This window comes from Eleutherodactylus coqui, chromosome 3, assembly GCF_035609145.1.
Source record: "Eleutherodactylus coqui strain aEleCoq1 chromosome 3, aEleCoq1.hap1, whole genome shotgun sequence".
Taxonomy (NCBI): Eukaryota; Metazoa; Chordata; class Amphibia; order Anura; family Eleutherodactylidae; genus Eleutherodactylus; species Eleutherodactylus coqui.
In genome coordinates, this window is record NC_089839.1 from 96,346,203 (window position 1) to 96,359,314 (window position 13,112).

Below are 13,112 nucleotides of genomic sequence, written 5' to 3' on the forward strand. Positions count from 1 at the left end.
CAATGGGACTACTGGAGATACCCAAGTGACATAGCGCTCATGTATTTCCGTCAGGTCGACTGAAACGAATGGAGCACCAAACGCACATGCTATGCCAGTGCGACATCACAGAGTGGGAGAAGTATCCCACAGTGACGAAAGAAGGGGGAAACGGGACCTTTGTTCTAAGAATCAGTGAGGGTCCAATCAGCAAGTTATTCCCTATCCTGGGGATAGGGAATAACTTGTAATTATGGTACAACCTCTTTAAAAAAAAAAAATCTGGCTGTAAAAGAATGTCTGGACATCGTGATAAAATAAGGTACTTTTTTTGGTCTCATTTCCAAATATTTTACTATTAACACTGTATATTAGACTCGGTCTCTGATATGGGATGACACGGATTTGTAAAACAACAAGATTATAAAGTAATATACTTACTCAAATAGATCTCGATTGAGCAAACCAGGCAAGTCATATTCCACAGGAAGCTCGTAACTATGCCACAAGATGGCGGCTACACAGTGCAAATGAGAAGGGGATGGCATCAGAAGACCAAACTCTCTTGTTGAATTGTTTGGTGGATTGAAAGTGCTACGTCCATTTCTTTTGAATGAAGCCACTCTCGCAGAATCGCTGACCCACTTCAACAGAGCTTGTATTCTGTAGTAATCCAAGGCAGAAAGAAAGCGGTATCAGCTTCAGATAAACTACACTCTGGTCATTAAGCTACTCATCTTTTATCTTTTAACTGATCGCGCCTCACAAAGTAAGTTTAGGATTTTACAAACTCCCTTCCCCCACGTTTGTAAATGCAGGAAAGCTAACATAATGGTCCATAGTGAATGAAACTAAAAACGTACACACACACAGACTGATGCCAACAATTAGCTTAGGGTGGTCTCACACCAGCAACGAAGGTTCCGCTTTTCTGCTCTGTTCGGGAGCAAGAAATGAGAATCCCTGTGGCCAAACACTTCTTCGCAGGATGGAACTGACCAGTGCCAAACTGACCCCATTGACTATAATAGGGGTCGTTCAGTTTCCGCTCAGCTGCCTGGCTTTTAGATGGAAGAAAAAGCACTGCATGCAGTGATAGAACCTTCAACCGGAGCTTCTGATGCAGATGTGCAACCATTCTTACACATAGACTACAAATACATACTGTATATAGGCCTGTGTCTGGCAACGAATGAGTTAAGGGTTTTCACCTGGCTACAAAACTCATTCCTACATATAAGCAAACCTGTCCAGGAGGATCTCATACCTATCCTTGGTTCCAGGGTCTTGGGTAGTCCCTAACTGGTAAAGGATGTCTATTGTGGAATCTGATGACAAACCATTAAGTCTTCCAAATAGCAGAGGGCTATTTAAATCTGTTAAAAAAAGTTGAATAATTTGTATTTATTTGTTAGAACATTTATTATTTGTGCATTATTTAAAGGGCAGCGACATACCTGCAGGATCACTGCCAGATGCAGCACAATTGCGCAGAAGGATATCAATAAGGCGAAGTCCTATCCTGGTAGACTGAAGCCCGATCTTAACCAACACGGCCTCAATGTTGGGTGAATGCATGCCACAGTACGGAGACATCAGTAAGGCAGCGCATGTCTGTAACAGATTGGCTGTGGGTGCTGCAGCGCTTGCCATCATTGCTTCCAGTTCACTGATATGAGTGAGGCAATGATGTAAAAGCCTTAACCAGCCAATACTTGATAAAGAGAAAGACAAAAACAAAGAAAAAACAAAATGTGACTTAGTGACTCATGTGGGGACAAAACATAACAGAACTACTTTGTGTCCCCAAAAATACGACAGGGTCTTATATTAATTTTGGCTCCAAAAGCTTTTACTTTTTTTACATGTATAGCCAACTGGACACCATTTAAATTGACTTTTTTATTAACTGTAACTTGGGTGTATTTTTGGAGTAGGGCATATTTCAAGAGTCCTCAAAAATCCTGAAAAATCATGCTAGGTCTCATTTTTGGGGATGGTCTTATTTTCAGTGAAACAGGGTAGGATTCAGCCAAAATTCTTTCTTCCTTAGAGAGGTTATGGGTTAGGAACACCACAGGTTTGATCTTATGCACACAATCCTTCAGGGGGAGGGGGAGGGGGGGTAGAAGTTACAGGCATTATCTAGGGTCTTCTTTAAACCAATCCTTAGGTTAGGCAATCAATATTAGACGGGTGGGACTCCAACATTTTGGGATCCCCGCTGATCAGGTGTTAGAAGGGGCTGTGATGCTTGGACAAGTGTTGTGGCCTCTTCATTGTTTCATTCTACACAATGCAGCATTCTCGTAGCCGTTGGATGGAGCTGCAATACCAAACAGCTGCTACTAAAAGTATGGCGCTGTACAGTGCAGACCCATGCAAACAATCAAGATATCTTGGCCCCTTTAGACAGCTAACTGTGGGGGTGATTTAACATTGATGGCCTAAGAAGAGGCTGTCAATCTTAAAAAAACAGGCTAGTCTCCTTAATACATAGACTGCATTAGAACCCCATAAAACTCAGCAGCCTTAGTAGTCACTGATAGGACCACTATATATCAATCTGCTCAGCTCCTCGGCTCTACAATATGCTGGATACAGTTAGGACTGAAGGCATGAGCTAATGGGTTACCTTTAATAAGTCTCCTCTTATGCCATCTGCACACGGGCACATTTGCATTGCGGAATCCGCCTCCAGATTCCGCAGCAAATACCGCCCATAGCATGCAATGGAAGTGCGATTTTTCCTGCACACAAGCGGAAATCAATAGCGATTTTCCACTCGTGAAGGAAAACAAGTAGCAGAATGCTCTATTTTTAGGCCGATTCTGTGCAGATGGCTTCCATTAAAGTCAATGGGAGCCGTCCGACCTGCGTCTGATCCACAATCATTGCGGAAGATCACGGAACCCATGCCACCGCCGAGCGACGGCACAGCAAAATCTGTACTGCGCATGTGTACCAGCCAGACCATCCACAGTACAGATTAAGAAGATTTCGATAGTTGCGCTAACCTTTGCATTACAGGTAACATCGAAATTACAGGGACTGTACCTTATCTATCTGGAAATATGGACATTTAAAGGACTCTGCAGCGGTGTACTTAAATAGTACGAGAGAGACTATTGGATTACGTTTCTTGGGGGGAGGGGTATTTGGGGTTTTCTGTGTTTGTATTGTACGTATGTTGAAGGTGTCTTTGGGCGCCAGAAAAAGAATCTCTTTCAATAAAAAAAGATTTGAATTTAAAAAAAAAAAGAAAAAAAAAAAAGAAGATTCCGGACAGCTACGCAGGGTCACCACCCAGACACATAGTATTTGATCAGTTTGTGGGCAGGCGACCTAAAACAAATTTTTGTCTGCTGTTCAAAACCTTTGATTTCAATCTTTAGAAACGTGTAATTAAATGTAGATATTACCAGTATCTCAAAGGAAAGTTAGATTTTTGTTACAGACCCTTAAAAATTTAAAGGGTTACTAATCTTTTGTTTGATGTGCCGACTTGTACTATATATAATACAGTACATCATACATTTGCAGACATTTTAATCAGTCCAGCCACAACCCCCAAGCCCTCTCCCTCTGTCAGGCCATTTAAAAGACTGCTGTCACTACAGATAGCGGCATCTGTAGTGTTAAGACCGGGATAGGCATTATCTCAAATCCCAACTGGTTGATAACTGTCAAAGATAGCCAAACACACCATGTGTGGAGCAGACACTGTTCCCTTACCCATCCCATACAATGATACCCGACTAGTCCCATACATGCACAGCGCTGTTCAGTAAGGCGTTAAATATCACTTTTCTAAGGCCTTGATTTATACTACTATTATATCCTACAGGCCTGTGGGAAGTTTTAAACCCCTTGCATTGGCTCTGCAGATCCATCTGGAGACTACAGGCTTTGCAACAATTCTTGACTCTTACTGCTGTGTTACCTCGTTTTAGACACCTGATCCTCAGAAGGAAGAAATGGGTTGTTAACAGTTGCTGATGAAGTGTTTCCAAAAGCAGTCAGGCCAAGCAATTTAATTTGTGAAAGGCCGAGCGTGCTGGCATCACGAGGCCGGTGGAGGCGAAGGCAGACAGCAGATGCCACCTCTGCTTTCACAAGCTGAATCTTGATGTATGTGAGCCCACTGGTGATGACCGGTGTGGACAACGGCAGCATGTTGACTCCATCTGCGCTTATTTCCACAGAGACTGAAGATGGACAAGCTGTAAATGTCAAACACAAAGAAGCACAATTATGAAAAGATTTACTTTTCCTTCCCAGTTAGACTGTAATTATGCAGCTACTCACTGGCAAGGGATGCAAGGTGAGGCTGAATATGAATCTCCTTCAGAAGCACAGCCGCTGGCAGGTGAATAGTGAGATCGCACCAAGCTTCCTCTGGTAGAAAGATATAAGACCAGGCAGCAGACCGTGCTCTCCGGTGGGGTGGGGTGGCTTGTAGAAGAACTTCTGCAGGCTGAGCAGTTGGACTACTCGATGTGATTGTACCTACCAGAACACAAAATGATCAATTAAACAAGTCTCTAAAAGTCGTTAAAACCCAGAAGAAGCACTCAGCTGAGCATTGTTTGTGTTCAGCCATCATCGCGAGCGGTGTACGGGCTGCATAGACTTTCTACAAACCTGTACACTTGCTCAGATGAGAGCTTCTGCCCATTTGTTTTAGTGATCGGTAGGGGTTTCAGCACCCAGACCTCCCACCAATCAAAACTCTTGATACGTCACTAAGACATGTCAAAAGTTTATAAAAAGTTTAACTACACTTTAATGTACAGTGCCTGGTGTACATATTATACTTCCCAAAATGCAATTCACCAGAGAAACCACTGAAGACCTTGAGCTTGAACGGAGCAGGAAACCAGAATCCCCAGCAAAGATGTGACCCTGCCCACGGCATGAGGACATTACTTACCAGTCCTGATGCGTGTGGGTCATCCGGCATCTCCCTGTGCATGTGGGTGGGTGAGCCGGCAAGTGGGCAGGCCCACTGGCCAGCACACCCCCATCATATGCGCAGTGGAGATGTTTTATTATTTTTTTTAAATCTCCTGCTTTCCCGCAGGAGCCACAGTACACCTGGAGTGACAGTCCCAGGTGTGCCACAGATCGGACGGCTTCCATTGACTTCAAGGTCCGTAAAACAAACCCGCATGCTTTAATTAAGCTGTGTGCACCCATGAATAGTCTATGGGTGGCTTGACCTCTGGATCATCCACGCGGATCCCCAGAATTCAAACCCGGCCGTGGACATGAGCCCTCAATCTCTCAAAACCATAAACACAAGAATCCCTTTTAGCATAAAATATATGCACAGAAAAGTCTCACAACTACATACCAAGAGGAGCAAAGTTGTGGATTCCCTCTGCGTTATCAGGCTCAGAAGCAAGCACCCGCGCCTTCAAACTGCTGTCTGAGGTCTTGCTGGGGCCAGAGTCCAGAAACTTCATGATTGTAGACACCATGCTTCTGGCAGTGTTAACAATCGCTCTTGTGCTTGTCACCATGTTATTGCAGATCAGCTGAACACCTCCTAAGAGACGAACACAGAACAGTAGAAGAATATTCATCCATGTTGCTCTTACACAATAATTAACTGTATGTATGCCGTATCTTATACTAACAGAACATTTTCAGGTGTTTAAAAAAAGGAGTCTCAGTACATTTGCCTAAACAAAACTGCTGACAGTGCTAGGTAGGAGTGGTGAAGGGGGTGCAAATCATACTTGTGATTTTATTAGGGGTAGCAACAAGGTGATTTTCATTCACCATCAGAGATAATGAAAATGCCGAGTAGCTAAGGGTGCTTTTACACAGGACGATCTGTCAACTGATGCCCGACGGGTCGTCCCAGCGATAATCGGTCCTGTGCTTTTACAGAGGAACGATGATCACTAGTGAATGGAGGTTGAATACAGCCGGAGATCATTCCTCCCCACCAGTCTCCATTCACAGGGAGCAGGCAGTGGTTCATAAGTGATACTGCCTGTTTACACAGAGCGATATGGTATTCAGATTTTTTGCATGCAGAAACTGGACGACGAATGAGAAAAGAAAGTTCTTGTTTGTCAGTCAGTTGCTGCATGCATTAACATTGAAAGATCATTTAGATTCTCGCTGGATTGTAGGAATCCAAATGATAATCGTTCGGGTAAAAGCACCTTGAGGCTCCTTTTACACAACTCTATGCAGGCAGGCAAATAGCTGAAATGTCGATGAGTTCAGACTCACTAGTAAAGTGATAAGGAATGACTAAATGATCGCAGTTTACATAAAACAAGACAATGACGACTAACGATAAATGAATGAATTCTAGTTGGCCGTCTTTACATGGAATGATTATCGTTCAAATTAGCACAATACAGCGATTTTTATTTAACCGTAATCATTTGCAATTTATAAAGATAAAATTTCGTAAACAAATTAGAAACTGTAGTCTAACAGGACCGAACCTGATCCCCATAGAATAATTCCATATTACATTTATTAAAGAAAAAATATTTTCTTTGAGGCACTCACTATACTGGAGGCTCTAAGTCTAGGACTGCCAGACCTCAGAGCGTGTAAGGCGGCTTTCTCACAGGACTGAATATTCTGCAACAACATTACAGAATATGCCCTCTTGCAGGATATTCAGCACCAAAATCCGCGCTAACAGAATTGAAAATGGCAGCATTCAGATGTGCAGATTTTGGTGCAGAATTCTGGGACGGCACATTACTCAACGCTGCTGTGGAATATTTTGTTCCATGTGAAAGCACCCTAAGAAGAAAGAATAGTGTTAGCAGCATAGAAAGCAGTACTTGGGAATGTCACAATAAATCACAGATCTACCTGCACATATGCCGTACCCACAGATATACATACCCATATCATGGAATGCTTTCAAGGCCTCACTTGTATCCAAAACTCTTAGGATGAACCACAGTAAAGGCTCTGACAGCTGGCAAGTTGAAAGAGACCCCTGAAGAAAAACAGAACAGGCAAGGGACTTGCGGTAAGTGATGAGAAGCAAGAATAAGCTCGATTTTTTTGCAATGGGGGAGGAGTTTTCACATAGACAACTCTTAACCGTTGTTAATTTGCACAGATACAACATGCCATCATTGTTCATGCAACAGAGCAATTGATCCAAAAAGTTAAAATCTCTTTGGAACTCCAGTCAAAGCAATTATAGTTGCAAGATTTGTGGACAGTGCTTTGTGTATACAAAAAAAAAGTATTCAATTGAAAAAAATAAAAAGCTTACCTGTCTGCCCATATATCCACATGCCATGTATGTTAAAATGGGCTGCAGCATAACTTGAACGCTGGTGGCCTTCTTACTGAGAGTGGTGAGTATAGTGAAGAGCCCGTCACCAACTGATATCGCATCCAATCCCCCATGAAAGTTCTCATGTTTAGTTAAATGTAAACCACTTGCACCTATAAAGTACACAGAGCAGTTACAGACCAGAATGCACTTTTGTGCTGTTAGGATTTGTATCACGAGCCGAGAAAGCACAAAACAAAAATAATCTTGTCGCATTTAGTACAATACTACTAAAACTAGAGGCAGAACAATATAAAGAAAATCCTGCTATACAATCCTATTACAGCTACTGGAAAGGGAACACAAGTTATTAAATCGGAGGGCTCACTTTTTCTCCCTACACTGCGGAGGTTTACTCAATAAAAGACAAGAACAGTACAATTTTTTCTGCCTGACACGCCCTTAGAGCCCAATTTGGGGGCCTGAGCATCCCCCTCGCCTTTACCAGGCTGGAAGACCTGGCACAGATGGCCAATTTCCTAAAGCCTCTCTCTAGTTTTTATAGGCAGCTGACATGTAGCCTTAAGGCCCAATTAGACAACGATTATTGCTCAAAAGCCGTCTTTTGAGCGATAAGTGTTTGTAAATGTGCACCCATCGTGCAGATTTCGTTAAGTTGTCGCTCATTGTTGTCTTTCAGCGTGCTCATGAGCCTTATCAGGGATTCACAGCGGGATACAGATGATACTATTGTTTCAGCTGTATCCCACTCCCTGATGACAGACTGGGTATGAAAAACAGAGCGGTCCAGCTCTGTTCTCCATACCCCCACGGACCGCTCAGCTGTATAACAGCCGGGCACACCGAGTGGACAACAATCGGAGGCAGAAGACAGACGGGCACTCGGAGGGGGAGGCAGCTGGATGCAGAAGACAAGCGGGGACACCCCGCTTGTCTTCTGCACCCTCTGCTCACAGCGCAAGGTGATCGCTCATCTTGACCGAACGTCTTGCGCTGTAAATGAGACAACAACTATCGCTGAAAAGAGGTCTTTTGAGCGATAATTGTTGTGTCTAAATGATCCTTTACTCCGCTGAAGGATAAGACTCTTGAGAAATGGGGCTCAGATATACCGGACCTGGACTCAAACGACTTCACCTCCGGACCCCATAATTATTGCTAGGGACAGACTACGATGTAAGTTCCTACACAGAATATATTATACCCCTACACGGCTGCATGCTATGGGCCTACCCTCTGAGGCAGTCTGTCCGAGATGCCTGACAGGAGTGGGCACAATCATGCATATGATCTGGGAGTGTCAGGTTTTACAGACTTACTGGCGTGATATTCTTGAGTTTATGGAAACAAATTTGGGAACCTCGCATATTTTACATCCTAAGATTTGCCTTTTTGGCCTTATAGAGGACATCCCGTTTGACACAACAACACGCACTCTATACAAACTACTGCTTTTCTACGATAAAGTGATATTACTCACTGAAGGCACCCCAAAAACCCCACTAAGACTGCCTGGCTGCATGAAATAGTGTTCTCCCTTTATACAAGCTGACATACATGGCTTGGGGTTGCCAAGTCAAATTTAATAAAGATATGGGACCGGTGGACTGAATGCCCTCACACTACATCAAACATGTCTGACTAATTCCTTTAGAAGTTCTTCCTCTTTTTCTTGTTTTGATACTTGTACGTTTTTACCTTGTGGTTTTTTTGGGGGGTGGGGGGGTTGTATTATATTTTAATTAAGAATAAAAAAAGAGGGCATTATAAATCTTAAGTGACTGATGAAAGTATGATGGTCTAATACTGTGAAATATTACGGATAAACCCTCCTTTATGTTCCTTTTGCATTGTGATGTATAAAATGCCCAATAAACATTCCTTTAAAAAAGCAATTGTTTCCGCCTGTCTAATTTTGAAACTTGGATAACAATCGGAACACAAATCATTAGTAACCAATGCAGAAAGCAGGGTACTTCAAAAGGTTTCACTTACTTTGTCTTGCAGCTGCACTGCAGAATGCTATCTGCTCTTATGACTCATGCATTACAGACCCGCAGGCACTCTGTGTGCAGTTTTCGGGTGGCTCTATGAGACACTGTATTGTCTCCCAAGAGCAAGTGAATAAGTCTGTAAAATCCCTAAACTACTGCTATTTTCTGGAAGTACAGCACGTGTCCACGGATTTCTACGTGTTACACAAATCCTCCATACAGCTTTGTGCATGAAGCGTAAAGGGGTTGGCCCATTTTAGAAAAACATAGCTTTTTTTTCCTAACCCCTTAACAACTACCCATACGTCTTGACAGCCACTGTTAAGGGCCTTTATTCTGCAGTGCTGTCAGCAGCCCAAAATGGGTCTCCCGTGCTGGTGGAAATAGGTGCTTGGACGAGAGCCGGGCACTTAAGAATCCTAGAATGGTAGAGTTTGAACGGAATTCCATGGCTGTCAGGTCCAATACCCTGCTCAAGGCAAGATCCACTTGATTACTTAGTCGGCCCCTCACGATGTGATTGCGGGGAACTGATGTGTTACTGTAGCACCTGGAGGCTTGACTATAGTCTCCAGATCGGCCAGCTATGGTGACCTATGAGGCTTAGTCTCTGGTTGACCTCATAGGCTTTCTAATGCATTACTGTACTGATGTGTAGTAGTGAATTAGAAGACTTATTTAAGATGCTGCTATTAAAGCCCCCCAGCGGGACAAAAATACAAAGTTAGAAAGAAAATAAAAAGGAAAAATCAATGTCAAAACCGCATCTATCCACCGTTACTATGTAAAAAAAATAAAAACATAAAAAAAGTCATGTGTTATCACTGCATTAATAGTCCAGATAAAAAAAAGGTAGTACTTTATGTAACCCGCATCGTGTACGCCATGAAAAAGAAAGAAACAAGAAACTTGGCAAAAATACCTAAATAGCCTATCTCGCCTTACAATAAAAACAGAAGAGAAGGATCAAAATGTTGCATGGATCAACAAATTGAACCATTAAAAAGTACAAAAAAAAAAAAAAACCCACATGACACTGTTGCCAAAAAAGTTAACCGGTTAGGCCTAATTCCCACGGGCGGATTTCCTCCTCGTATCACGCGGCGTTGCCCCACAGTTATTAAATTCTACTGAACCTAATAGCGCAATGCTCACCATGCGGAATTACACCCCCGTGAAAACACCCGTAACCACCCACGGCATGTTGTATTTGCCGCGGGCGTACACGCACACAGCTTCCATTGAAGTCAATGGAAGCCGTCCATCACGCTATCTTCCGCTGTAGCACAGCGGAAGATAGAGTGAAAACGCCCCCCCCCCCCCCACCCCCCATCCGGCCGCATCATATGACACTGATGGCGCATCACATAACACTGCCGATGCATCACGCGCTCTACTGAGCATGCGCGCCAGAGTGTCATGCGGGACGTCAGGCGGCGGATCCAAAGGCAAGTATGGGGTCTCTGGGGAGGCGCTGTGACTGACTCTGCTGCGGAATTCCGCTTGCGGAGCCAGTCACGGCCGTGGGCACTAGGCCTTAGGGGTCTTTGAATCCAATGATAAACAAGAAAAGGTTGTTTTTTTTTTGTCTTATAAAAATAAACACAAATCCCCCTATATAAATTTGGTATGGACAAAATCGTACCAGCGCGTTGAATTTAACATATTTAGGGCTCATTCAGACGGGGGATTTCACGGTTGGCCGATATACGCTGCCCCTAACTGCAAGGGGAGGAGAAAGGACAGGACGGGAGTAGTGCACTGAGCTTCCGCTCCCTCTCCGCCCCTCGACACTGATTGCAATGGGAGGGCCGGGAGCGGAGCTAAGTTCCATCCCCTGCCATTGCAAACAGTGATGAGGGTCGGAGAGCGAGCGGGAGCTCAGTACACTACTCCCGTCCTGTCTCCTCCCCTTGCAGAGAGGGGCAGTGTATATCGGCCGAGCGTGAAAACCCGACCAAACTACGCCCGTCTGAATAAACCTTTATAGGGCAGGGTGAATGCCATATAAGAAAAAACATGCCAGAATTGTAGATTTTACTAGTCTTTTCTTTAGAAAAAAAAATACAATTAATGGTCTTAAACGGCATAGTTAAACCAACTCGCTGAAAAAGGTTACCAAGTTATTAATCAATATATGAACAGATTACAGTAAGAACTAGTGCACCTACTAATATACGGCAGACACTTACCAATAATCATGGCCATCGCACTGCTGTTGCACTGGCCCAGGGCGGAAAGTATTTGGCTCATGATCTGCTGGTTGGCTAGCACCAAATCTGCCACGTATGCAGTAGAACTTTGTGCAGCTGAAGAATTGCTGTTGGCATCTTTTCCACCGTAGACTTTCTCTTCATCAGAAACACTGTCTGTTGTGCTGCTGACGACAGGGGTGCGGGCACTAAACTCTTTGTTACTTGACAGGGGCAACTGAACCAGGATGTTCACCAACTTTAACAAGTCAAACATCAGCTGATCGCGGGTCATTTCTCCACAAACCGCTTTGGCATCGCCAGGTCGAATAATATTTGCAAACAAGCCACCGAAGCAGGCGCGGGCCCCCACCGAGCTGTCCGATCCACTGCGCGATACCACTTTGTCAGAACAGGTTATATAGTGATGAACCAGGAAGGTGACGGACTCTATTACAGCAGAGATGGTGCTGACCGAGACCACCTCAAAATTCTGTTCCAGAGTGAATTCTAAGAGTTTCACCTGAGCATCCAGGGGTCCTTGTCCTGTTTGGAAAGCACCTCTATAAAACAAGGAAAAGGGGAGATTGTGTAAGTGCTCTTTTATAACAATAATTACTGTGTTGTTTCACAACTTATACATTAAAACTCTATAAAAATGGTGCTTTTTAAAAGCATTTATCACTGAAATCTATGGGAAGCTTCTTACAACACTATATCCCCCGTTCCACGAGAACGTGTAGCATACCTCTCTGTGGAAAGTATGTGTATAAGCTTTAATAGGAATTCACTGAACATCTGAGGGCTGGTAGCAGAAAGATGGACTTGTAGACGCGTCAGGAACTCCTGCATTGCCTGAGTAGCAGTGGGCCCAACCTGGGTGTGAAGAAGCACAGTATGGGAGAACATATTACTGGCACATGATTATACCGAACACTCACAACCCCTTTAGGAAGATGAGAAATGCATGTTGGGCGCGGTACCACCGACAGTCGGTATTGAGTATTCTATCTATGTGGCGTTTGCTTTTTGAAACATCTTTGATAGAATATATGTGGGGTTTCATGAACGTTATGATATCATAGACTACTTAATTTACGATATATATTTAGGACTTACACAATAATGTGCTACCGTTTTCGGGGGAGGCTTGTAATTCGATTCTTGTCAGGCTGCATGTACCGATATCCCTCTACAGAACGTGCCACCCCTCCCACTCTCCTCACTTTTTACTGGCTGCAAAGTGGAGCTTGCAGCCACTCTTTAGCGTTAAAGGCATGCTTCATCCCTGCAGTCCATGGCCGCTTTCTTATGTATTTAACAGCATTTCAGCATATACAGAGGTTAGTTATATTCTCCTCAGTATATACACACATACACAGAAGTCAGTTAGATTGTTGTGCCAGATTTCACGCTTGCACAACACCGGGAAGTTAAGGCCCATTTAGACAACGATTGTCGCACAAAATTCGCTCAAAAGCCATCTTTTGAGCGATAACCATTACATCTAAACGCGCTGCCATCGTGCACTGTTCGTTCATCGCTCACTTCTAGTTTTCTAGAAATGAGCGATGACTCTTATTGGCGGCACAGGCTCATATCTAAGCCAGCAGCGCTGATAAGATTCTCTCAGCTGGTATTCTGCTGGCAGCTCCC

At 43.8% G+C, this 13,112-nt stretch overlaps 1 protein-coding gene across 5 annotated transcripts in view; it reads right to left on the reverse strand.

Moving 5' to 3' along the window:
• BIRC6 (baculoviral IAP repeat containing 6) overlaps positions 1-13,112 on the reverse strand; it is a 240,121-nt gene that overhangs the window by 122,656 nt on the left and 104,353 nt on the right. For all 5 annotated transcript variants that reach the window (XM_066595893.1, XM_066595891.1, XM_066595890.1 and 2 more), the window contains 10 exons: positions 12,205-12,332; positions 11,457-12,019; positions 7,247-7,422; positions 6,865-6,961; positions 5,336-5,530; positions 4,288-4,488; positions 3,923-4,202; positions 1,437-1,693; positions 1,247-1,355; positions 421-642 (listed from right to left, as the gene is read on the reverse strand). In XM_066595893.1, coding sequence (XP_066451990.1) covers positions 421-642; positions 1,247-1,355; positions 1,437-1,693; positions 3,923-4,202; positions 4,288-4,488; positions 5,336-5,530; positions 6,865-6,961; positions 7,247-7,422; positions 11,457-12,019; positions 12,205-12,332 — 2,228 coding nt within the window. The remainder of the gene's footprint in view (positions 1-420; positions 643-1,246; positions 1,356-1,436; positions 1,694-3,922; positions 4,203-4,287; positions 4,489-5,335; positions 5,531-6,864; positions 6,962-7,246; positions 7,423-11,456; positions 12,020-12,204; positions 12,333-13,112) is intronic.